Below are 25,125 nucleotides of genomic sequence, written 5' to 3'. Positions count from 1 at the left end.
GATTGGACAGAGCTGAACACACTCTGATTGGACAGAGCTGAACACACTCTGATTGGACGGACAGAACACACTCTGATTTGACAGAGCTGAACACACTCTGATTGGACAGAGCTGAACACACTCTGATTGGACAGAGCTGATCACACTCTGATTGGACAGAGCTGAACACACTCTGATTGGACAGAGCTGAACACATTCTGATTGGACAGACTGAACACACTCTGATTGGACGGACTATACACACTCTGATTGGACAGAGCTGAACACATTCTGATTGGACAGAGCTGAACACACTCTGATTGGACAGACTATACACACTCTGATTGGACAGAGCTGAACACACTCTGATTGGACAGAGCTGAACACACGCTGATTGGACGGACAGAACACACTCTGATTTGACAGAGCTGAACACACTCTGATTGGACAGAGCTGAACACACTCTGATTGGACAGAGCTGATCACACTCTGATTGGACAGAGCTGAACACACTCTGATTGGACAGAGCTGAACACACTCTGATTGGACGGACAGAACACACTCTGATTTGACAGAGCTGAACACACTCTGATTGGACAGAGCTGAACACACTCTGATTGGACAGAGCTGATCACACTCTGATTGGACAGAGCTGAACACACTCTGATTTGACAGAGCTGAACACACTCTGATTGGACAGAGCTGAACACACTCTGATTGGACAGAGCTGAACACACTCTGATTGGACAGAGCTGAACACACTCTGATTGGACAGAGCTGAACACACTCTGATTGGACAGAGCTGATCACACTCTGATTGGACAGAGCTGAACACACTCTGATTGGACAGAGCTGAACACACTCTGATTGGTGTTTTAAGAGGATTGAATGGAGTTCATGCTGGTTGGCTGACTGATCGTAATTTGGCAGCTTCAATGTGATTCTAAACAACGGAAGTGATGCTGATGTTCCCGGAGAGAGGTAAGAGTGGGTGGGAGAGCGAGAGAGTGTGAGAGAGACCGACAGAGAGAGAGACAAGGATAGAGAGAGAGAGACAGAGAGAGAGGGAGGGAGAGAGACAGAGAGAAGGACAAGGAGAGAGACAGAGAGAGAGACAGAGAGAGAGGGAGGGAGAGCGAGAGGGAGGAAGAGGTGGAATGAGGGAGCAGGATGGAGAGAGACAGAGAAACTGACAGAGAGAGAGGGAGTGAAAGAGAGGAAGTAAGAGACAGAGAGAGCGAGACAGACAGACAGAGAGGCAGAGAGAGTGAGAGACTGAGAGGGGGAGAGAGAGAGAGAGAGACAGAGCTGTAATGTTCTTGTCGGATGGCCTGATTTATATTACAAGAACACTTGCAGTTAAAGCTATAAATGATTTATTAACATTAACTGTGGGTCAACTATATACAAAACAACAGATGAATAACATGCATAACAGATGTATGAACATGCACAAGCAACCTCTCTCTCAGCTCTCCGGTTAGTCTGAGGTCACCTAACTCCAACATTCACTTATACACTAATGAGACTCTTAGTGGTCAGTCGGTGGATTGCAGCACGACCATGATATCACCACATCCCCTTTCCTTTGAAGGAGTAAATTAATATGTTATCATCAGTATATTTACATGTGATATCATTAGCCTGTGAGACTAACAGTATTTTTTTTTAAAACTGGTTAAACAAATATATATCATTACACAAAACCAGCGAGCAGAGTGTGCACGAATAGTCCAAATCTACAAATTGAATCGATCAGATTTTCTTCTCTGTGGCTGACCTTCTCAAAGCTTGACCTTTGCTGCTCAGAGCTTGTAGATTAAGTGCTCTCCGTGAGATTCTCACGCTCAGGAACTGCGGAATTATCCAACATTGATTCTGACGTAGATTTGTCACCCATCGCGTTGTTGCGAAAGTCTGCTCTGGTTTTCAAAAGAGTTAAAATGTGTTTAAACTCAATCCGGTTCTTGTCCACATGACCATGAAATCTGAGACTCACTGTGGCTTCAACGTTGTTATTTCTTTTAGCCTGCAAAATATTCAAATCTCTGTGGTTAATACCATCCAACCCTGGTACCATGTAATGTTCTTGTCAGGTGGCCTGATTTATATTCCAAGACCACTTGTAGCTGAAGCTCGAAACAATTTATTAACATTAACTGTGGGGCAAGTACACCCAGAACAACATCTAAATAACAGTATTAACATGCACAGGCAACCTCTCTCCCGGGCTCCCGAGTCAGCCTGAGGTCACCTGACTCTAACATTTACTTATACAATGAGACTCCTCGTGGTCAGTTTGTGAATTACAATACAACCATACTATCACTACAAGGTCGAGAGAGGGAAAGAGAGAGAGAGAGAGAAAGAGAGACGGAAGGGGAGAGAGAATGGGAGGGAAAAGGAGAGAGAGTGGGAGGAAAAGAGAGAGAAAAAGAGGGAAATAGAGAGACACAGTGGCAGGAAAAGAGCAAGGGAAAGACAGAGAGGGAAAGAGAGAGAAGGAGAGAAAGAGTGATTGAGAAGGCAAGAGAGGGAGAGAGATAGAGAAAGAGAGATAGAGCGTGGGAGAGAAAGAGAGAGAGTAGGAGGGAAAGAGGGAGAGAAAGATGTAGAGAGAGATTGAGAGCTCAATGCGGGAGGAAAATAGAGAGCGAGGGAGAGAGAGTGAGAGAGAAAGAGAGGGAAAGAGCGAGGGAAAGAGAGACAGCTAGAGAGTGTGAGAGGGAGAGAGGGAGCGAAAGAGTGAAAGAGATGGAGAGGAAGGGAAAGAGAGAGAGAGGGAAGGAAAGAAAGAGTTTGGCGGAAATAATTAGAGAGGGTAAGAGAGAGAGGGGCAGATAGAGGGAGGGGTGCAGAGAGAGAGAGGGGAACAGAGGGAAAGAGGGGAAGGGAACGAGAGAGAGAGGGGAAGAGAGGGAAAGAGAGAGGGACTGAAAGACAGGGAGGGAAAGAGAGCGAAACAGACAGAAGGAGGAAACGAGATAGAGGGAACTAGAAGGGAAGGAGATAAAGAGGGGGAAAAACAGGCAGAATGAGAAGATGAGGGATAGGGGAAAGAGCGAGATAGAGGGATAGAAAGAATGTGGGATAGAGAGGGTGGAAGAGCGAGAGAGTGTGGGAGAGAGAGAGTGTGGGAGAGAGAGAGTGTGAGAGAGAGAGAGTGTGAGAGAGAGAGAGAGTGTGGGGGAGAGAGAGAGTGTGGGAGAGAGAGAGGGTGGGAGTGAATGAGATTGGGAGAGAGAGTGTGAGAGAGTGGGAAACAGAGTGGGAGAGAGAGAGAGTGTGGGAGAGAGAGAGAGTCGGAGAGAGAGTGTGGGAGAGAGAAAGAGTGTGGGAGAGAGAGAGAGAGAGTGTGGGAGAGAGAGGGAGAGAATGAGTGTGGGAGAGAGAGTGTGTGTGGGAGAGAGAGAGGGAGAGAATGAGTGTGGGAGAGAGAGAGAGAGTGTGGGAGAGAGCGAGGGTTGCAGAGAGAGAGTGGGAAAGGGTGGAAGAGAGAGTGGGAGAGAGAGTCAGTGGAAGAGAGAGAGAGTGGGAGAGAGAGTGTGGGAGAGAGAGAGAGTGGGAGAGAGTGAGACTGTGGGAGAGAGAGTGTGTGGGAGAGAGAGAGAGCGAGGGTGAGAGAGAGTGGGAGAGAGAGAGTGAGACTGGGAGAGAGGGGGTGGAAGAGAGAGAGAGAGAGTGTGGGAGAGAGAGAGAGAGCGAGGGTGAGAGAGAGTGGGAGAGAGAGAGTGAGACTGGGAGAGAGGGGGTGGAAGAGAGAGAGAGAGAGTGGGAGAGAGAGAGTGTGGGAGAGAGAGTATGGAAGAGAGAGAGGGTGTGGGAGAGAGAGGGTGAAAGGGAGAGAGAGAGTGTGAAAGAGAGAGAGTGTGAGGGAGAGAGAGTGTGAGAGAGAGAGAGTGGGAGAGAGAGTGTGGGAGAGAGAGAGAGTGTGGAAGAAAGAGAGTGTGGGAGAGAGAGAGTGTGAGAGAGAGAGTGTGGGAGAGAGTGTGTGAGAAAGAGAGTGTGTGAGAGAGAGTGTGTGGGACAGAGAGTGTGGGAGAGAGAGAGTGTGGGAGAGAGAGAGTGTGGGAGAGAGAGAGTGTGGGGGAGAGAGAGTGTGAGAGAGAGAGTGTGAGAGAGTGTGTGAGAGAGTGTGTGAGAGAGAGAGTGGGTGAGAGAGAGAGTGTGTGAGAGAGAGAGTGGGAGTGGGAGAGAGAGTGGGAGAGAGAGAGTGGGAGAGAAAGTGTGGGAGAGAGAGAGAGAGTGGGAGAAAGAGAGAGTGGGAGAGAAAGAGAGAGAGTGAGAGAGAGAGTGGGAAAGAGAGTGTGGGAGAGAGAGTCCGGGAGAGAGAGGGTGGAAGAGAGAGTGTGGGAGGGAGAGTGTGTGGGAGAGAGAGTGGGAGAGAGAGAGAGTGGGAGTGGGAGAGAGAGTGTGGGAGAGAGAGAGGGAGTGAGAGAGAGAGTGTGGGAGAGAGAGAGTGGGAGAGAGAGGGTGGGAGAGAGAGGGTGGGAGAGAGAGAGTGTGGGAGAGAGAGTGTGGGAGAGAGAGAGCGAGGTTGGGAGAGAGAGAGAATGTGGGAGAGAGAGAGAGCAAGGGTGGGAGAGAGAGAGAGTGGGAGAGCGAGTGAGACTGTGGGAGAGAGCGGGTGTTGGAGATACAGAGAGTGGGAGAGAGAGGGTGGAAGAGAGAGAGAGTGGGAGAGCGTGTGGGAGAGGGAGAGAGAATGTGGGAGAGATAGAGAGAGAGTGGGAGAGAGAGAGAATGAGAGAGAGAGAGAGCCAGGGTGGGAGAGAGAGAGAGGGTGGGAGAAAAAGAGAGAGTGGGGGAGAGAGAGAGAGGGTGAGAGCGAGTGGGAGTGAGAGTGGGAGTGAGAGAGAGTGTGGGAGAGAGATAGCGGGAGAGAGAGTGTAGGAGAGGGAAAGAGTGTGGGAGAGAGTGTGTGAGACTGAGAGAGAGAGTGTGGGAGAGAGAGAGTGTGGGAGAGAGAGAGAGAGTGGGAGAGAGAGAGGGTGGGAGATAGAGAGAGAGTGGGTGAGAGAGTGTGGAGAGAGAGAGTGTGGGAGAGAAAGTGTGTGGGAGAGAGAGTGGGAGAGAGAGAGAGTGGGAGTGGGAGAGAGAGTGTGGGAGAGAGAGAGGGAGAGAGAGAGTGTGGGAGAAAAAGAGAGTGGGTGAGAGAGAGAGAGAGGGACAGAGAGAGAGAGAGTTTGGGAGAGAGAGAGTGGGAGAGAGAGGGTGGGAGAGAGAGAGTGTGGGAGAGAGAGTGTGGGAGAGAGAGTGTGTGAGAGAGAGTGTGTGAGAGAGAGAGTGTGGGAGAGAGAGTGTGTGAGAGAGAGTGTGTGAGAGAGAGAGTGTGTGGGAGAGAGAGTGTGGAGAGAGAGAGTGTGGGAGAGAGAGAGAGTGGGGGAGAGAGAGAGAGAGGGAGGGAGAGAGTGGGAGAGAGGGAGAGTGTGAGAGAGAGAGAGGGTGGGAGAGAGAGGGTGGGAGAGAGAGAGTATGTGGGAGAGAGAGTGTGGGAGAGAGAGAGTGTGTGGGGGAGAGAGAGAGTGTGGGAGAGAGAGAGTGAGTGGGAGAGAGAGTGTGGGAGGGAGAGTCCGGGAGAGAGAGGGTGGAAGAGAGTGTGTGGGAGAGAGAGTGTGTGGGAGAGAGAGTGGGAGAGAGAGAGAGTGGGAGTAGGAGAGAGAGAGAGTGTGGGAGAGAGCGAGGGAGAGAGAGGGTGGGAGAGAGAGTGGGAGAGAGAGAGAGTGGGAGTGGGAGAGAGAGTGAGTGGGAGTGGGAGAGAGAGAGAGTGGGAGAGAGCGAGGGAGAGAGAGAGAGAGTGGGGGAGAAAAAGAGAGAGTGGGGGAGAGAGAGGGAGAGAGAGAGTGGGAGAGAGAGAGTGGGAGAGAGTGAGAGTGTGTGGGAGAGAGAGAGTGGGAGAGAGAGGGTGGGAGAGAGAGGGTGGGAGAGAGAGAGCACGTGGGAGAGAGTGTGTGTGAGAGAGAGAGAGCGAGGTTGGGAGAGAGAGAGAATGTGGTAGAGAGAGGGAGCGAGGGTGGGAGAGAGAAAGAGTGGGAGAGAGAGAGTGAGACTGTGGGAGAGAGCGGGTGTTGGAGATAGAGTGGAAGAGAGAGGGTGGAAGAGAGAGAGAGTGGGAGAGCATTTGGGAGAGGGAGAGAGAATGTGGGAGAGAGAGAGCCAGGGTGGGAGATAGAGATAGAGGGTGGGAGAAAAAGAGAGAGTGGGGGAGAGAGATAGAGAGTGGGAGAGAGAGAGTGTGGGAGAGAGAGAGTGAGTTGGAGAGAGAGTGTGGGAGAGAGAGTGTGGGAAAGAGAGTGTGGGAGAGAGAGAGCCAGGATAGGAGATAGAGAGAGAGAATGGGAGAAAAAGAGAGAGTGGGGGAGAGAGAGAGAGGGAGAGAGAGAGAGTGGGAGAGAGAGAGAGTGTGGGAGAGAGAGAGTGGGAGAGAGAGGGTGGGAGAGAGAGAGTGGGAGTGGGAGACAGAGTGTGGGAGAGAGCGAGGGAGAGAGAGAGAGAGTGGCGGAGAAAAAAAGAGAGTGGCAGAGAGAGAGAGAGAGGGAGAGAGAGAGTGGCAGAGAGAGAGTGTGAGAGAGAGAGAGTGTGGGAGAGAGAGAGTGGGAGAGAGAGGGTGGGAGAGTGAGTGTGTGAGAGAGAGTGTGGGAGAGAGAGTGTGTGAGAGAGAGAGTGGGAGAGAGAGAGAGTGGGAGAGAGAGAGAGTGGGAGTGGGAGAGAGAGAGAGTGGGAGAGAGCGAGGGAGAGAGAGAGAGAGTGGGGGAGAAAAAGAGAGAGTGGGGGAGAGAGAGGGAGAGAGAGAGTGGGAGAGAGAGAGAGAGTGTGTGGGAGAGAGAGGGTGGGAGAGAGAGGGTGGGAGAGAGAGAGTATGTGGGAGAGAGAGTGTGGGAGAGAGAGAGTGTGTGGGGGAGAGAGAGAGTGTGGGAGAGAGAGAGTGAGTGGGAGAGAGAGTGTGGGAGGGAGAGTCCGGGAGAGAGAGGGTGGAAGAGAGTGTGTGGGAGAGAGAGTGGGAGAGAGAGAGAGTGGGAGTGGGAGAGAGAGAGAGTGTGGGAGAGAGCGAGGGAGAGAGAGGGTGGGAGAGAGAGTGGGAGAGAGAGAGAGTGGGAGTGGGAGAGAGAGAGAGTGGGAGTGGGAGAGAGAGAGAGTGGGAGAGCGCGAGGGAGAGAGAGAGAGAGTGGGGGAGAAAAAGAGAGAGTGGGGGAGAGAGAGGGAGAGAGAGAGTGGGAGAGAGAGAGTGGGAGAGAGAGAGAGTGTGTGGGAGAGAGAGAGTGGGAGAGAGAGGGTGGGAGAGAGAGGGTGGGAGAGAGAGAGCACATGGGAGAGAGTGTGTGTGAGAGAGAGAGAGCGAGGTTGGGAGAGAGAGAGAATGTGGTAGAGAGAGGGAGCGAGGGTGGGAGAGAGAAAGAGTGGGAGAGAGAGAGTGAGACTGTGGGAGAGAGCGGGTGTTGGAGATAGAGTGGAAGAGAGAGGGTGGAAGAGAGAGAGAGTGGGAGAGCATGTGGGAGAGGGAGAGAGAATGTGGGAGAGAGAGAGCCAGGGTGGGAGATAGAGATAGAGGGTGGGAGAAAAAGAGAGAGTGGGGGAGAGAGATAGAGAGTGGGAGAGAGAGAGTGTGGGAGAGAGAGAGTGAGTTGGAGAGAGAGTGTGGGAGAGAGAGTGTGGGAAAGAGAGTGTGGGAGAGAGAGAGCCAGGATAGGAGATAGAGAGAGAGAATGGGAGAAAAAGAGAGAGTGGGGGAGAGAGAGAGAGTGGGAGAGAGAGAGAGTGTGGGAGAGAGAGAGTGGGAGAGAGAGGGTGGGAGAGAGAGAGTGGGAGTGGGAGACAGAGTGTGGGAGAGAGCGAGGGAGAGAGAGAGAGAGTGGGGGAGAAAAAGAGAGAGTGGCAGAGAGAGAGAGAGAGGGAGAGAGAGAGTGGCAGAGAGAGAGTGTGAGAGAGAGCGAGTGTGGGAGAGAGAGAGTGGGAGAGAGAGTGTGGGAGAGAGAGTGTGTGAGAGAGAGTGTGGGAGAGAGAGTTTGTGAGAGAGAGAGTGTGTGGGAGAGAGAGAGTGGGAGAGAAAGAGCGGGAGAGAGAGAGAGAGTGGGAGAGAGAGTGGGAGCGAGAGAGTGGGAGAGTGAGAGAGAGAGTGAGAGAGAGAGTGTGGGAGAGAGAGAGAGTGTGGGGAAGAGAGAGAGTGTTGGAGAGAGAGAGTGAGTGGGAGAGAGAGTGTGGGAGAGAGAGTCCGGGAGAGAGAGGGTGGAAGAGAGAGTGTGGGAGAGAGAGTGTGTGGGAGAGAGATTGTGTGGGAGAGAGAGTGGGAGAGAGAGAGAGTGGGAGTGGGAGAGAGAGAGAGTGTGGGAGAGAGCGAGGGAGAGAGAGGGTGGGAGAGAGAAGGTGGGAGAGAGAGGGTGGGAGAGAGAGGGTGGGAGAGAGGGTGGGTGAGAGAGAGTATGTGGGAGAGAGAGTGTGGGAGAGAGAGAGCGATGTTGGGAGATAGAAAGAGTGGGAGAGAGAGTGTGAGTCTGTGGGAGAGAGTGGGTGTTGGAGATAGAGAGAGTGGGAGAGAGAGGGTAAAAGAGAGAGAGAGACTGGGAGAGCGTATGGGAGAGGGAGAGAGAATGTGGGAGAGAGCGAGAGAGAGAGAGTGGGGGAGAAAAAGAGAGAGTGGGGGAGAGCGAGAGAGAGGGAGAGAGAGAGTGGGAGAGAGGGAGAGTGTGAGAGAGAGAGAGGGTGGGAGAGAGAGGGTGGGAGAGAGAGAGTATGTGGGAGAGGGAGAGCGAGGGTGGGGGAGAGAGAGAGTGGGAGAGAGAGTGTGTGAGAGAGAGAGTGGGAGTGGGAGAGAGAGTGGGAGAGAGAGAGAATGGGAGAGAGAGTGTGAGAGAGTGTGAGAGAGAGTGTGTGAGAGAGAGATTGTGTGGGAGAGAGAGAGAGAGAGTGGGAGAGAGAGAGTGTGTGGAAGAAAGAGAGTGTGGGAGCAGAGTTTGGGAGAGAGGGTGTGGGAGTGAGAGTGTGGGCTGGAGAGAGTGTGTGTGGGAGAGAGTGTGTGTGAGAGAGAGATTGTGTGGGAGAGAGTGTGTGAGAGAGAGAGTGTGTGAGAGAGAGAGTGGGAGTGGGAGAGAGAGAGTGTGGGAGAGAGAGTGGGAGAGAGAGAGTGGGAGAGAGAGAGTGAGAGAGAGGGGGGGAGAGAGAGAGTGTGTGGGGGAGAGAGAGAGTGTGGGAGAGAGAGAGTGAGTAGGAGAGAGCGTGTGGGAGGGAGAGTCCGGGAGAGAGAGGGTGGAAGAGTGTGTGTGGGAGAGAGAGTGTGTGGGAGAGAGAGTGGGAGAGAGAGAGAGTGGGAGTGGGAGAGAGAGAGAGTGGGAGAGAGCGAGGGAGAGAGAGAGAGAGTGGGGGAGAAAAAGAGAGAGTGGGGGAGAGAGAGGGAGAGAGAGAGTGGGAGAGAGAGAGAGTGTGTGGGAGAGAGAGAGTGGGAGAGAGAGGGTGGGAGAGAGAGGGTGCGAGAGAGAGAGCATGTGGGAGAGAGTGTGCGGGATAGAGAGAGAGCGAGGTTGGGAGAGAGAGAGAATGTGGTAGAGAGAGGGAGCGAGGGTGGGAGAGAGAAAGAGTGGGAGAGAGAGAGTGAGACTGTGGGAGAGAGCGGGTGTTGGAGATAGAGAGAGTGGGAGAGAGAGGGTGGAATAGAGAGAGAGTGGGAGAGCGTGTGGGAGAGGGAGAGAGAGAGTGGGACAGAGAGAGTGAGTGCGAGAGAGAGTGTGGGAGAGAGAGTGTGGGAAAGAGAGTGTGGGAGAGAGAGAGCCAGGGTGGGAGATAGAGAGAGAGGGTGGGAGAAAAAGAGAGAGTGGGAGAGAGAGAGAGAGTGAGAGAGAGAGTGGGAGAGAGAGAGAGTGTGGGAGAGAGAGAGTGAGTGGGAGAGAGAGTGTGGGAGAGAGAGTGGGAGAGAGAGTGGGCGTGGGAGAGAGAGTGTGGGAGAGAGAGAGTGGGAGAGAGAGGGTGGGAGAGAGAGGGTGGGAGAGAGAGAGTGGGAGAGAGAGAGAGTGGGTGTGGGAGAGAGAGTGTTGGAGAGAGCGAGGGAGAGAGAGAGAGAGAGTGGGGGAGAAAAAGAGAGAGTGGGTGAGAGAGAGAGATAGGGAGAGAGAGAGTGGGAGAGAGAGGGTGGGAGAGAGAATGTGGGAGAGAGAGTGTGGGAGAGAGAGAGAGGTTGGGAGAGAGAGAGAATGTGGGAGAGAGAGAGAGTGTGGGAGAGAGAGAGAGTGGGAGAGTGAGAGAGAGAGTGGGAGAGAGAGGGTGGGAGAGAGAGAGTGGAGAGAGAGAGTGTGGGAGAGAGAGTGTGTGGGAGAGAGAGTGGGAGAGAGAGAGAGTGGGAGTGGGAGAGAGAGTGTGGGAGAGAAATAGGGAGCGAGTGAGAGAGAGTGGGAGAAAAAGGGAGTGGGGGAGAGAGAGAGAGAGAGGGAGAGAGCGAGGGAGAGAGAGAGAGAGTGTGGGAGAGAGAGAGTGAGGGACCAGAGTGTGGGAAAGAGAGTGTGGGAGAGAGAGTGTGTGAGAGAGAGAGTGTTTGAGAGAGAGAGTGTGTGAGAGAGAGAATGTGTGAGAGAAAGATTGTGTGAGAGAGAGAGTATGTGAGAGAGAGAGTGGGAGTGGGAGAGAGAGAGTGTGGGAGAGAGAGTGGGAGAGAGAGAGTGGGAGAGAGAGAGTGAGAGAGAGGGGGGGAGAGAGAGAGTGTGTGGGGGAGAGAGAGAGTGTGGGAGAGAGAGAGTGAGTAGGAGAGAGCGTGTGGGAGGGAGAGTCCGGGAGAGAGAGGGTGGAAGAGAGTGTGTGGGAGAGAGAGTGTGTGGGAGAGAGAGTGGGAGAGAGAGAGAGTGGGAGTGGGAGAGAGAGAGAGTGGGAGAGAGCGAGGGAGAGAGAGAGAGAGTGGGGGAGAGAGAGGGAGAGAGAGAGTGGGAGAGAGAGAGAGTGTGTGGGAGAGAGAGAGTGGGAGAGAGAGGGTGGGAGAGAGAGGGTGCGAGAGAGAGAGCATGTGGGAGAGAGTGTGTGGGATAGAGAGAGAGCGAGGTTGGGAGAGAAAGAGAATGTGGTAGAGAGAGGGAGCGAGGGTGGGAGAGAGAAAGAGTGGGAGAGAGAGAGTGAGACTGTGGGAGAGAGCGGGTGTTGGAGATAGAGAGAGTGGGAGAGAGAGGGTGGAAGAGAGAGAGAGTGGGAGAGCGTGTGGGAGAGGGAGAGAGAGAGTGGGACAGAGAGAGTGAGTGGGACAGAGAGAGTGTGGGAGAGAGAGTGTGGGAAAGAGAGTGTGGGAGAGAGAGAGCCAGGGTGCGAGATAGAGAGAGAGGGTGGGAGAAAAAGAGAGAGTGGGGGAGAGAGAGAGAGAGTGAGAGAGAGAGTGGAAGAGAGAGAGAGTGTGGGAGAGAGAGAGTGAGTGGGAGAGAGAGTGTGGGAGAGAGAGTGGGAGAGAGAGTGGGCGTGGGAGAGAGAGTGTGGGAGAGAGAGAGTGGGAGAGAGAGGGTGGGAGAGAGAGGGTGGGAGAGAGAGAGTGGGAGAGAGAGAGAGTGGGAGTGGGAGAGAGAGTGTTGGAGAGAGCGAGGGAGAGAGAGAGAGAGAGTGGGGGAGAAAAAGAGAGAGTGGGTGAGAGAGAGAGATAGGGAGAGAGAGAGTGGGAGAGAGAGGGTGGGAGAGAGAATGTGGGAGAGAGAGTGTGGGAGAGAGAGGTTGGGAGAGAGAGAGAATGTGGGAGAGAGAGAGAGTGGGAGAGTGAGAGAGAGAGTGGGAGAGAGAGGGTGGGAGAGAGAGAGAGAGTGGGAGAGAGAGTGTGGAGAGAGAGAGTGTGGGAGAGAGAGTGTGTGGGAGAGAGAGTGGGAGAGAGAGAGAGTGGGAGTGGGAGAGAGAGTGTGGGAGAGAAATAGGGAGCGAGTGAGAGAGAGTGGGAGAAAAAGGGAGTGGGGGAGAGAGAGAGAGAGAGGGAGAGAGCGAGGGAGAGAGAGAGAGTGTGGGAGAGAGAGAGTGAGGGACCAGAGTGTGGGAAAGAGAGTGTGGGAGAGAGAGTGTGTGAGAGAGAGAGTGTTTGAGAGAGAGAGTGTGTGAGAGAGAGAATGTGTGAGAGAGTGATTGTGTGTGAGAGAGAGAGTGTGCGAGAGAGAGAGTGTGTGGGAGAAAAGGGGAGTGGGGGAGAGAGAGAGAGAGGGAGAGAGAGAGTGGGAGAGAGAGAGAGAGTGTGGGAGAGAGAGAGTGGGAGAGAGAGGGTGGGAGAGAGAGAATGTGTGGAAGAAAGAGAGTGAGGGACCAGAGTGTGGGAGAGAGAGTGTGGGAGAGAGAGAGTGTGAGAGAGAGAGTGTGTGAGAGAGAGAGTGTGTGAGAGAGAGAGTGTGTGAGAGAGAGATTGTGTGTGAGAGAGAGAGTGGGAGTGGGAGAGAGAGTGGGAGAGAGAGAGAGTGGGAGAGAGAGTGTGGGAGAGAGAGAGTGTGGGAGAGTGAGAGAGAGAGTGCGAGAGAGAGGGTGGGAGAGAGAGAGAGAGTGGGAGAGAGAGTATGGAGAGAGAGAGTGTGGGAGAGAGAGTGTGTGGGAGAGAGGGTGGGAGAGAGAGAGAGAGTGGGAGTGCAAGAGAGAGTGTGGGAGAGAAAGAGGGAGAGAGAGAGAGAGTGTGGGAGAAAAAGGGAGTGGGGGAGAGAGAGAGAGAAGGAGAGAGAGAGTGGGAGAGAGAGAGAGAGTGTGGGAGAGAGAGAGTCGGAGAGAGAGGGTGGGAGAGAGAGAGTGTGTGGAAGAAAGAGAGTGAGGGACCAGAGTGTGGGAGAGCGAGTGTGGCAGAGAGCGTGTCTGAGAGAGAGAGTGTGTGAGAGAGAGAGTGTGTGAGAGAGAGAGTGTGAGAGAGAGAGTGTGTGAGAGAGAGAGTGTGTGAGAGAGAGAGAGTGGGAGTGGGAGAGAGAGTGGGAGAGAGAGAGAATGGGAGAGAGAGTGTGAGAGAGAGAGATTGTGTGGGAGAGAGAGAGTGGGAGAGAAAGAGTGGGAGAGAGAGAGTGGGAGAGAGAGTAGGAGAGAGAGAGAATGTGGGAGAGAGAGAGAGAGTGGCAGAGAGAGAGTGGGAGAGAGAGAATGTGGGAGAGAGAGAGAGTGGGAGAGAGAGAGTGGGAGAGAGAGAGAGAGAGAGTGAGAGAGAGAGTGTGAGAGAGAGAGAGTGTGGGGGAGAGAGAGAGTGTGGGAGAGAGAGTGTGGGAGAGAGAGAGTGAGACTGGGAGAGAGAGGGTGGAAGAGAGAGAGAGAGTGGAAGAGAGGGTGTGGGAGAGAGAGAGTGTGGGAGAGAGAGAGTATGGAAGAGAGAGCGAGTGTGGGAGAGAGAGTGTGTAGGATAGAGAGAGATTGGGAGAGAGAGGGTGGAAGGGAGAGAGAGAGTGTGGGAGAGAGATTGTGGGAGACAGAGACGGAGAGAGAGAGAATGTGGGAGAGAGAGAGTGTGAGAGAGAGAGTGTGGGAGAGAGAGAGTGTGGGAGAGAGAGCGTGTGGGAGAGAGAGAGTGTGGAAGAAAGAGAGTGTGGAAGAAAGAGAATGTGGGAGAGAGAGTGTGGGAGAGAGAGTGTGGGAGAGAGTGTGGGAGAGAGAGTTTGGGAGAGAGAGCGAGTGTGGGAGAGAGAGAGAGTGTGGGAGAGAGAGAGCGAGGGTGGGAGAGAGAGAGAGGTTGGGAGAGGGATGAGTGGGAGTGAGAGGCTGGAAGAGAGAGAGAGTGGGAGAGAGTGTGGAAGAGAGAGAGAGTGGGAGAGAGAGACTGTGGGAGAGAGAGAGTGTGTGGAAGAAAGAAAGAGTGTGGGAGAGAGAGAGCGAGGGTGGGAGAGAAAGAGCGAGTGTGGGAGAGAGAGAGAGAAAGGGTGGGAGAGAAAGAGAGAGTATGGGAGAGAAAGAGATAGTGGAAGAGGGAGGAAGAGAGAGTGGGAGAGGGAGAGAGTGGGAGAGAGAGAGAGAGTGGGAGAGAGAGTGTTTGAGACAGACGGAGTGTGGGAGAGAGAGAGTGAGTCTGTGGGGGAGAGAGAGTGGGAGAGAGAGTGTGGGAGAGAGAAAGCGTGTGGGAGAGAGAGCGAGGATGGGAGAGAGTGAGAGTGTGGGAGAGAGAGAGAGCGAGGTTGAGAGAGAGAGAGTGGGAGAGAGAGAGTGAGACTGGGAGAGAGAGGGTGGAAGAGAGAGAGAGAGTGGGAGAGAGAGACTGTGGGAGAGAGAAAGAGTGTGGGAGAGGGAGAGCGAGGGTGGGAGAGAGAGAGAGTGTGGGAGAGAGAAAGAGTGTGGGAGAGTGAGAGCGAGGTTGGGAGAGAGTGAGAGTGTGGGAGCGAGAGAGAGATTGGAAGAGAGGGAATGTGGGAGAGAAAGTATGGAAGAGAGAGAGAGTGTTGGAGAGGGAGAGTGTGGGAGAGGGAGAGTGTGGGGGAGAGAGAGAGTGTGGGAGAGAGAGAGTGAGTGGAAGAGAGAGTGTGGGAGAGAGAGAGTGAGACTGGGAGAGAGAGGGTGGAAGAGAGAGAGAGAGTGGGAGAGAGGGTGTGGGAGAGAGAGAGTGTGGGAGAGAGAGAGTATGGAAGAGAGAGAGAGTGTGGGAGAGAGAGTGTGTGGGATAGAGAGAGATTGGGAGAGAGAGGGTGGAAGGGAGAGCGAGAGTGTGGGAGAGAGATTGTGGGAGACAGAGACGGAGAGAGAGAGAATGTGGGAGAGAGAGAGTGTGAGAGTGAGAGTGTGGGAGAGAGAGAGTGTGGGAGAGAGCGTGTGTGGGAGAGAGAGAGTGTGGAAGAAAGAGAGTGTGGGAGAATTAGAGTGTGGGAGAGAGAGTGTGGGAGAGATTGTGGGAGAGAGTGTGGGAGAGAGAGTTTGGGAGAGAGAGAGAGTGTGGGAGAGAGAGTGTGGGAGAGAGAGAGCGAGGGTGGGAGAGAGAGAGAGGTTGGGAGAGGGATGAGTGGGAGTGAGAGGCTGGAAGAGAGAGAGAGTGGGAGAGAGTGTGGAAGAGAGAGAGAGTGGGAGAGAGAGACTGTGGGAGAGAGAGAGAGTGTGTAAGAGAGAAAGAGTGTGGGAGAGAGAGAGCGAGTGTGGGAGAGAGAGAGAGAAAGGGTGGGAGAGAAAGAGAGATTATGGGAGAGAGAGAGATAGTGGAAGAGGGAGGAAAAGAGAGTGGGAGAGAGAGAGAGTGGGAGAGAGAGAGAGAGTGGGAGAGAGAGTGTTTGAGACAGACGGAGTGTGGGAGAGAGAGAGCGAGGATGGGAGAGAGAGGGTGGAAGAGAGAGAGAGTGGGAGAAAGAGACCGTGGGAGTGAGAAAGAGTGTGGGAGAGGGAGAGCGAGGGTGGGAGAGAGAGAGAGTGTGGGAGAGAGAAAGAGAGTGGGAGAGTGAGAGCGAGGGTGGGAGAGAGAGAGAGTGTGGGAGAGAGAAAGAGAGTGGGAGAGTGAGAGCGAGGTTGGGAGAGAGTGAGAGTGTGGGGGCGAGAGAGAGATTGGAAGAGAGGGAATGTGGGAGAGAAAGTCTGGAAGAGAGAGAGAGTGTTGAGAGGGAGAGTGTGGGAGAGGGAGAGTGTGGGGGAGAGAGAGAGTGTGGGAGAGAGAGAGTGAGTGGGAGAGAGAGTGTGGGAGAGAGAGAGTGAGACTGGGAGAGAGAGGGTGGAAGAGAGAGAGTGGGAGAGAGGGTGTGGGAGAGAGAGGGTGTGGGAGAGAGAGAGTATGGAAGAGAGAAAGAGTGTGGGAGAGAGAGTGTGTGGGATAGAGAGAGATTGGGAGAGAGAGGGTGGAAGGGAGAGAGAGTGTGGGAGAGAGATTGTGGGAGACAGAGACGGAGAGAGAGAGAATGTGGGAGTGAGAGAGTGTGAGAGTGAGAGTGTGGGAGAGAGAGAGTGTGGGAGAGTGCGTGTGTGGGAGAGAGACAGTGTGGAAGAAAGAGAGTGTGGAAGAAAGAGAGTGTGGAAGAAAGAGAGTGTGGGAGAGAGAGTGTGGGAGAGAGACTGTGGGAGAGAGAGTGTGGGAGAGAGAGAGAGTGTGGGAGAGAGAGAGCGAGGGTGGGAGAGAGAGAGAGGTTGGGAGAGGGATGAGTGGGAGTGAGAGGCTGGAAGAGAGAGAGAGTGGGAGAGAGTGTGAAAGAGAGAGAGAGTGGGAGAGAGAGACTGTGGGAGAGAGAGAGTGTGTAAGAGAGAAAGAGTGTGGGAGAGAGAGAGCGAGGGTGGGAGAGAGAGAGCGAGTGTGGGAGAGAGAGAGAGAAAGGGTGGGAGAGAAAGAGAGAGTATGGGAGAGAGAGGAGATAGTGGAAGAGGGAGGAAGAGAGAGTGGGAGAGAGAGAGAGAGTGGGAGAGAGAGTGTTTGAGACAGACGGAGTGTGGGAGAGAGAGAGAGCGAGGGTGGGAGAGAGAGAGAGACTGTGTGAGAGAGAGAGAGTGGGAGAGAGAGGGAGACTTTGGGAGAGAGAGAGTGTGGGAGAGAGAGTGTGGGAGAGAGAGAGCGAGGGTGGGAGAGAGAGAGAGTGTGGGAGAGAGAAAGAGTGTGGGAGAGTGAGAGCGAGGGTGGGAGAGAGTGAGAGTGTGGGAGAGAGAGAGAGCGAGGGTGAGAGAAAGAGAGAGTGGGAGAGAGAGAGTGAGACTGGGAGAGAGAGGGTGGAAGAGAGAGAGAGAGTGGGAGAGAGGGAGTGTGGGAGAGAGATTATGGAAGAGAGAGAGAGTGTGGGAGAGAGAGGGTGAAAGGGAGAGAGAGTGTGGGAGAGGGAGAGTGTGGGAGAGAAAGAGTGGGAGAGAGAGGGTGGAAGGGGGAGAGAGAGTGTGGGAGAGAGAGATTGTGGGAGACAGAGAGGGAGAGAGGGAGTGTGGGAGAGAGAGTGTGGGAGAGAGAGTGTGTGGGAGAGAGTGTGTGGGAGAGAGAGAGAATTGGAGAGTGAGAGTGAGAGAGTGTGGGAGAGAGAGAGTGTGGGATAGCGAGAGAGTGGGAGAGCGAGAGGATGGAAGAGAGAGAGCGTGTGGGAGAGAGAGATTGTTGGAGACGCAGAGGGAGAGAGAGTGTGGGAGTGAGAGAGTGTGGGAGAGAGTGTGTGGAGAGAGAGAGAGTGGGAGAGAGAGAGTGAGGGAGTGTGGGAGAGAGAGAGTGTGGGGATAGCGAGAGAGTGTGAGAGCGAGAGGATGAAGAGAGAGAGAGTGTGGGAGAGAGAGGATGGAAGAGAGAGAGAGAGTGTGGGAGAGCGAGATTGTTGGAGACACAGAGGTAGAGAGAGAGAGCGTGGGAGAGAGAGAGTGTGGGAGAGAGAGTGTGGGAGAGAGAGTGTGGGAGAGAGAGTGTGGGAGAGAGAGAGAGTGTGGGAGAGAGAGAGTGTTGGAGAGAGAGAGAGTGTGGGAGAGAGAGAGAGGGTGGGAGAGGGAGAGAGTGGGAGTGAGAGGCTGGAAGAGAGAGAGAGTGGGAGAGTGTGGAAGAGAGAGAGTGTGGAGAGAGAGTGTGGGAGAGAGAGTGTGGGAGTGGGAGTGGGATACAGAGTGGGAGAGAGAGAGAGACTTTTGGCGAGAGAGAGAGAGTGTGGAGAGAGAGTGTGGGAGAGAGAGTGTGGGAGAGAGAGAGCGCGGGTGGGAGAGAGAGAGAGTGTGGGCTGAGAGAAAGAGTGTGGGAGAGTGAGAGCGAGTGTGGGAGAGAGAGATTGTGGGAGACAGAGAGGGAGAGAGGGAGTGTGGGAGAGAGAGAGTGTGGGAGGAGAGAGAGTGTGGGAGAGAGAGAGTGTGGGAGAGAGTGTGTGGGAGAGAGAGAGTGGGAGAGAGAGAGTGTGGGAGAGAGAGTGTGGGAGAGAGAAAGAGTGTGGGAGAGAGAGAGCGAGGGTGGGAGAGAGTGAGAGTGTGGGAGAGAGAGAGCGAGGGTGGGAGAGACAGAAAGGGTGGGAGAGGGAGAGAGTGGGAGTGAGAGGCTGGAAGAGAGAGAGTGGGAGAGAGAGAATGTGGGAGAGAGAGTGTGGAGAGAGAGTGTGGGAGAGAGAGTGGGATAGAGAGTGGGCGAGAGAGAGAATGGGAGAGAGAGTGTGAGAGAGAGAGTGTGGGAGAGAGAGAGTGTGGGAGAGAGAGTGTGGGAGAGAGAAAGAGCGAGGGTGGGAGAGAGAGAGGATGTGGGAGAGAGAGAGAGGGTGGGAGAGGGACAGAGTGGGAGTGAGAGGGTGGAAGAGAGAGAGTGTGTGAGAGAGAGAGAGTGGGGAGAAAGAGAGTGGTGGGAGATAGAGAGTGTGGGCGAGAGAGAGAGTGAGAGTGAAAGTGTGGGAGAGAGAGAATTTGGGAGAGAGAGAGTGTGGGAGAGATCGAGTGGGAAAGAGAGTGTGAGAGAGAGAAATATATAGGAGAGAGAGATGGGAGAGAGAGTGTGGAGAGATAGATTGGGAAGAGAGTGAGAGAGAGAGAGATGTGGGAGAGAGAGTATGGGAGAGAGAGTGTGGGAGAGAGAGTGTGGGAGAGAGAGAGAGCGAGGGTGGGAGAGAGAGAGAGAGACTGTGGGAGAGAGAGAGAGTGGGAGAGAGAGGGAGACTTTGGGAGAGAGAGAGAGAGTGTGGGAGAGAGAGTGTGGGAGAGAGAGAGCGAGGGTGGAGAGAGAGAGAGTGTGGGAGAGAGAAAGAGTGTGGAGAGTGAGAGCGAGGGTGGGAGAGAGTGAGAGTGTGGGAGAGAGAGAGAGCGAGGGTGAGAGAAAGAGAGAGTAGGAGAGAGAGAGTGAGACTGGGAGAGAGAGGGTGGAAGAGAGAGAGCGAGTGGGAGAGAGGGAGTGTGGGAGAGAGAGGGTGAAAGGGAGAGAGAGTGTGGGAGAGGGAGAGTGTGGGAGAGAAAGAGTGGGAGAGAGAGGGTGGAAGGGGGAGAGAGTGTGGGAGAGAGAGGTTGTGGGAGACAGAGAGGGAGAGAGGGAGTGTGGGAGAGAGAGTGTGTGGGAGAGAGTGTGTGGGAGAGAGAGAGAATTTGGAGAGTGAGAGTGAGAGAGTGTTGGGAGAGAGAGAGTGTGGGATAGCGAGAGAGTGGGAGAGCGAGAGGATGGAAGAGAGAGAGCGTGTGGGAGAGAGAGATTGTTGGAGACGCAGAGGGAGAGAGAGTGTGGAGTGAGAGAGTGTTGGAGAGAGTGTGTGGGAGAGAGAGAGAGTGGGAGAGAGAGAGTGAGGGAGTGTGGGAGAGAGAGAGTGTGGGATAGCGAGAGAGTGTGAGAGCGAGAGGATGAAGAGAGAGAGTGTTGGAGAGCGAGATTGTTGGAGACACAGAGGTAGAGAGAGAGAGCGTGGAGAGAGAGAGTGTGGGAGAGAGAGTGTGGGAGAGAGAGTGTGGGAGAGAGAGTGTGGGAGACAGAGAGAGTGTGGGAGAGAGAGAGTGTGGGAGAGAGAGAGAGGGTGGGAGATAGAGAGAGGGTGGGAGAGGGAGAGAGTGGGAGTGAGAGGCTGGAAGAGAGAGAGAGTGGGAGAGAGTGTGGAAGAGAGAGAGTGTGGGAGCGAGAGTGTGGGAGAGAGAGTGTGGGAGAGAGAGTGTGGCAGAGAGAGAGCGCGGGTGGGGAGAGAGAGAGAGTGTGGGAGAGAGAAAGAGTGTGGAGAGTGAGAGCGAGTGTGGGAGAGAGAGATTGTGGGAGACAGAGAGGGAGAGAGGGAGTGTGGGAGAGAGAGAGTGTGGGAGAGAGAGAGTGTGGGAGAGAGTGTGTGGAGAGAGAGGGAGTGGGAGAGAGAGAGTGTGGGAGAGAGAGAGTGTGGGATAGCGAGAGAGTGGGAGAGAGAGAGGATGGGAAGATCAGTGGGTGTGGAGCGGTCAGTGGGTGTGGAGTGGTCAGTGGGTGTGGAGTGGTCAGTGGGTGTGGAGCGGTCAGTGGGTGTGGAGTGGTCAGTGGGTGTGGAGTGGTCAGTGGGTGTGGAGCGGTCAGTGGGTGTGGAGCGGTCAGTGGGTGTGGAGCGGTCAGTGGGTGTGGAGTGGTCAGTGGGTGTGGGGCGGTCAGTGGGTGTGGAGCGGTCAGTGGGTGTGGAGTGGTCAGTGGGTGTGGAGCGGTCAGTGGGTGTGGAGCGGTCAGTGGGTGTGGAGCGGTCAGTGGGTGTTGGTCAGTGGGTGTGGAGCGGTCAGTGGGTGTGGAGCGGTCAGTGGGTGTGGAGCGGTCAGTGGGTGTGGAGCGGTCAGTGGGTGTTGGTCTGTGGGTGTGGAGCGGTCAGTGGGTGCGGAGCGGTCAGTGGGTGTGGAGTGGTCAGTGGGTGTGGGGTCAGTGGGTGTGGAGCGGTCAGTGGGTGTGGAGCGGTCAGTGGGTGTGGAGCGGTCAGTGGGTGTGGAGTGGTCAGTGGGTGTGGAGCGGCCAGTGGGTGTGGAGCGGTCAGTGGGTGTGGAGCGGTCAGTGGGTGTGGGTCAGTGGGTGTGGAGCGGTCAGTGGGTGTGGGTCAGTGGGTGTGGAGCGGTCAGTGGGTGTGGAGCAGTCAGTGGGGTGTGGAGCGGTCAGTGGGTGTGGAGCGGTCAGTGGGTGTGGGGTGGTCAGTGGGTGTGAGGCGGTCAGGGGTGTGGAGCGGTCAGTGGTGTGGAGCGGTCAGTGGGTGTGGAGTGGTCAGTGGGTGTGGAGCGGTCAGTGGGTGTGGAGCGGTCAGTGGGGTGTGGAGCGGTCAGTGGGTGTTGGTCAGTGGGTGTGGAGCGGTCAGTGGGTGTTGGTCAGTGGGTGTGGAGCGGTCAGTGGGTGTGGAGTGGTCAGTGGGTGTGGAGCGGGTCAGTGGGTGTGGAGTGGTCAGTGGGTGTGGAGCGGTCAGTGGGTGTGGAGTGGTCAGTGGGTGTGGAGCGGTCAGTGGGTGTGGAGCGGTCAGTGGGTGTGGGAGCGGTCAGTGGGTGTTGGTCTGTGGGTGTGGAGCGGTCAGTGGGTGTGGAGTGGTCAGTGGGTGTGGAGTGGTCAGTGGGTGTGGAGCGGTCAGTGGGTGTGGGTCAGTGGGTGTGGAGCGGTCAGTGGGTGTGGAGCGGTCAGTGGGTGTGGAGCGGTCAGTGGGTGTGGAGCGGTCAGTGTGTGTGGAGCGGTCAGTGGGTGTGGAGTGGTCAGTGGGTGTGGAGCGGTCAGTGGGTGTGGAGTGGTCAGTGGGTGTGGGTCAGTGGGTGTGGAGTGGTCAGTGGGTGTGGAGCGGTCAGTGGGTGCGGAGCGGTCAGTGGGTGTGGAGTGGTCAGTGGGTGTGGGTCAGTGGGTGTGAGGCGGTCAGTGGGTGTGGAGCGGTCAGTGGGTGTGGAGCGGTCAGTGGGTGTGGAGCGGTCAGTGGGTGTGGAGCGGGTCAGTGGGTGTGGGTCAGTGGGTGTGGAGCGGTCAGTGGGTGTGGGTCAGTGGGTGTGGAGCGGTCAGTGGGTGTGGAGCAGTCAGTGGGTGTGGAGCGGTCAGTGGGTGTGGAGCGGTCAGTGGGTGTGGAGCGGTCAGTGGGTGTGGAGCGGTCAGTGGGTGTGAGCGGTCAGTGGGTGTTGGTCAGTGGGTGTGGAGCGGTCAGTGGGTGTTGGTCAGTGGGTGTGGAGCGGTCAGTGGGTGTGGAGCGGTCAGTGGGTGTGGAGCGGTCAGTGGGTGTGGAGCGGTCAGTGGGTGTGGGTCAGTGGTGTGGAGCGGTCAGTGGGTGTGGAGCGGTCAGTGGGTGTGGAGCGGTCAGTGGGTGTGGAGCGGTCAGTGGGTGTGGAGCGGTCAGTGGGTGTGGGTCAGTGGGTGTGGAGCGGTCAGTGGGTGTGGAGCGGTCAGTGGGTGTGGAGCGGTCAGTGGGTGTGGGTCAGTGGGTGTGGGTCAGTGGGTGTGGAGCGGTCAGTGGGTATGGAGCGGTCAGTGGGTGTGGAGCGGTCCAGTGGGTGTGGAGCGGTCAGTGGGTGTGGGGGTCCGTGGGTGTGGAGCGGTCAGTGGGTGTGGAGCGGTCAGTGGGTGTGGAGCGGTCAGTGGGTGTGGGTCAGTGGGGTGTGGAGTGGTCAGTGGGTGTGGAGCGGTCAGTGGGTGTGGAGCGGTCAGTGGGTGCGGAGCGGTCAGTGGGTGTGGAGCGGTCAGTGGGTGTGGAGTGGTCAGTGGGTGTGAGCGGTCAGTGGGTGTGGAGCGGTCAGTGGGTGTGGAGCGGTCAGTGGGTGTGGAGTGGTCAGTGGGTGTGGAGCGGTCAGTGGGTGTGGAGCGGTCAGTGGGTGTGGAGCGGTCAGTGGGCGTGGAGCGGTCAGTGGGCGTGGTCAGTGGGTGTGGAGCGGTCAGTGGGTGTGGAGCGGTCAGTGGGTGTGGAGCGGTCAGTGGGTGTGGGTCAGTGGCTGTGGAGTGGTCAGTGGGTGCGGAGTGATCAGTGGGTGTGGAGCGGTCAGTGGGTGTGGAGCGGTCAGTGGGTGTGGAGCGGTCAGTGGGTGTGGGTCGTGGGTGTGGAGCGGTCAGTGGGTGTGGAGCGGTCAGTGGGTGTGGAGTGGTCAGTGGGTGTGGGTCAGTGGGTGTGGAGTGGTCAGTGGGTTGTGGAGCGGTCAGTGGGGTGTGGAGCGGTCAGTGGGTGGTCAGTGGGTGTGGAGCGGTCAGTGGGTGTGGAGTGGTCAGTGGGTGTGGAGTGGTCAGTGGGTGTGGAGCGGTCAGTGGGTGTGGAGCGGTCAGTGGGTGTGGAGTGGTCAGTGGGTGTGGAGCGGTCAGTGGGTGTGGAGTGGTCAGTGGGTGTGGATGCGGTCAGTGGGTGGTCAGTGGGTGTGGAGCGGTCAGTGGGTGTGGAGTGGTCAGTGGGTGGAGCGGTCAGTGGGTGTGGAGAGGTCAGTGGGTGTGGAGTGGTCAGTGGGTGTGGAGCGGTCAGTGGGTGTGGAGCGGTCAGTGGTGTGGAGCGGTCAGTGGGTGTGGAGCAGTCAGTGGGTTGTGGAGCGGTCAGTGGGTGTGGAGTGGTCAGTGGGTGCGGAGCGGTCTGTGGGTGTGGAGCAGTCAAGTGGGTGTCAGTGGGTGTGGAGTGGTCAGTGGGTGCGGAGCGGTCAGTGGGTGTGGAGCGGTCAGTGGGTGTGGAGCGGTCAGTGGGTGTGGGTCAGTGGGTGTGGAGCGGTCAGTGGGTGTGGAGTGGTCAGTGGGTGTGGAGTGGTCAGTGGGTGTGGAGCGGTCAGTGGGTGTGGATAGCGGTCAGTGGGTGTGGAGCGGTCAGTGGGTGTGGAGCGGTCAGTGGGTGTGGGTCAGTGGGTGTGGAGCGGTCAGTGGGTGTGGAGCAGTCAGTGGGTGTGGAGCGGTCAGTGAGTGTGGAGCGGTCAGTGGGTGGTGGAAGCGGTCAGTGGGTGTGGAGCGGTCAGTGGGTGTGAGCGGTCAGTGGGTGTGGAGCGGTCAGTGAGTGTGGAGCGGTCCAGTGGGTGTGGGGCCGTCAGTGGGTGTGGAGCAGTCAGTGAGTGTGGAGCGGTCAGTGGGTGTGGAGCGGTCAGTGGGTGGTCAGTGGGTGTGGAGCGGTCAGTGGGTGTGGAGCGGTCAGTGGGTGTGGAGCGGTCAGTGGGTGTGGGTCAGTGGGTGTGGGGTGGTCAGTGGGTGGTCAGTGGGTGTGGAGCGGTCAGTGGGTGTGGAGCGGTCAGTGGGTGTGGAGCGGTCAGTGGGTGTGGAGCGGTCAGTGGGTGTGGAGCGGTCAGTGGGTGTGGAGCGGTCAGTGGTGTGGAGGCTGTCAGTGAGTGTGGAGCGGTCAGTGGGTGCGGAGCGGTCAGTGGGTGTGGAGCTGTCAGTGAGTGTGGAGCGGTCAGTGGGTGTGGGCGGTCAGTGGGTGTGGAGTGGTCAGTGGGTGTGGGTCAGTGGGTGTGGAGCGGTCAGTGGGTTGTGGAGTGGTCAGTGGGTGTGGAGCGGTCAGTGGGTGTGGAGTGGTCAGTGGGGTGGAGTGGTCAGTGGGTGTGGAGCGGTCAGTGGTGTGGGGCGGTCAAGTGGGTGTGGAGTGGTCAGTGGGTGTGGAGCGGTCAGAGGGTGTGGAGTGGTCAGTGGGTGTGGAGCGGTCAGTGGGTGTGGAGCAGTCAGTGGGTGGTCAGTGGGTGGTCAGTGGGGTGAGTGGAGCGGTCAGTGGGTGTGGAGCGGTCAGTGGGTGTGAGCGGTCAGTGGGTGTGGAGCGGTCAGTGGGTGTGGAGCGGTCATTGGGTGTGGGTCAGTGGGTGTGGAGCGGTCAGTGGGTGTGGAGTGGTCAGTGGGTGTGGAGCGGTCAGTGGGTGTGGAGCGGTCAGTGGGTGTGGAGCGGTCAGTGGGTGTGGAGCGGTCAGTGGGTGTGGAGCAGTCAGTGAGTGTGGAGCGGTCAGTGGGTGTGAGCGGTCAGTGGGTGTGGGTCAGTGGGTTGTGGAGCGGTCAGTGGGTGGGTGGTCAGTGGGTGTGGAGCCGTCAGTGGGTGTGGAGCGGTCAGTGGGTGTGGGTCAGTGGGTTGTGGAGCGGTTCAGTGGGTGTGGAGCGGTGTGGGTGTGGGTCAGTGGGTGTGGAGTGGTCAGTGGGTGTGGAGCTGTCAGTGGGTGTGGAGTGGTCAGTGGGTGTGGAGCGCTCAGTGGGTGTGGAGTTGTCTGTGGGGTGCGGAGGTGATCAGTGGGTGTGGAGTGGTCAGTGGGTGTGGAGCGGTCAGTGGGTGTGGAGTGATCAGTGGGTGTGGAGTGGTCAGTGGGTGTGGAGCGGTCAGTGGGTGTGGAGTGGTCAGTGGGTGTGGAGCGGTCAGTGTGTGGTCAGTGGGTGTGGAGTGATCAGTGGGTGTGGGTCAGTGGGTGTGGGGTGGTCAGGTGGGTGTGGAGCGGTCAGTGGGTGTGGAGCGGTGAGTGGGTGTGGAGCGGTCAGTGGGTGTGGAGCGGTCAGTGGGTGTTGGAGCAGTCAGTGGGTGTGGAGCGGTCAGTGGCGTGTGGAGCGGTCAGTGGGTGTGGAGCGGTCAGTGGGTGTGGAGCGGTCAGTGGGTGTGGAGCGGTCAGTGGGTGTGGGTGGTCAGTGGGTGTGGAGTGGTCAGTGGGTGTGGAGCGGTCAGTGGTTGTGGAGTGGTCAGTGGGTGTGGAGCGGTCAGTGGGTGTGGAGCGGTCAGTGGGTGTGGGGCGGTCAGTGGGTGTGGAGTGGTCCAGTGGGTGTGGAGCGGTCAGTGGGTGTGGGATGCGGTCAGTGGGTGTGGAGTGGTCAGTGGGTGTGGAGCGGTCAGTGGGTGTGGAGCGGTCAGTGGGTGCAGAGCGGTCAGTGGGTGTGGGGCGGTCAGTGGGTGTGGAGCGGTCAGTGGGTGGTGGAGCGGTCAGTGGGTGTGGAGATGTCGTGGCCACGGGGATCAGGGGTCCACAGGGGAAAATGTCGTCTCAGTAATAATCAAACTGACTAACACCAACACTTTCCCT

At 56.5% G+C, this 25,125-nt stretch overlaps 1 protein-coding gene across 1 annotated transcript in view; it reads left to right on the top strand.

The window, feature by feature from the left end:
• The first annotated feature begins 938 nt into the window (after positions 1 to 938).
• Positions 939 to 25,125, top strand: part of LOC140411268 (reticulon-4 receptor-like 2) — a 28,775-nt gene continuing 4,588 nt past the window's right edge. Inside the window, 1 exon segment of the mRNA XM_072500391.1 lies at positions 939 to 960. Within this exon segment, the coding sequence (XP_072356492.1) occupies positions 939 to 960 (22 nt within the window).

The sequence above is a fragment of the Scyliorhinus torazame genome, chromosome 4 (genome assembly GCF_047496885.1).
Source record: "Scyliorhinus torazame isolate Kashiwa2021f chromosome 4, sScyTor2.1, whole genome shotgun sequence".
Taxonomy (NCBI): Eukaryota; Metazoa; Chordata; class Chondrichthyes; order Carcharhiniformes; family Scyliorhinidae; genus Scyliorhinus; species Scyliorhinus torazame.
Note: the sequence above shows the minus strand (reverse complement) of the source record. Positions and strands in the feature narration are given on the sequence as shown.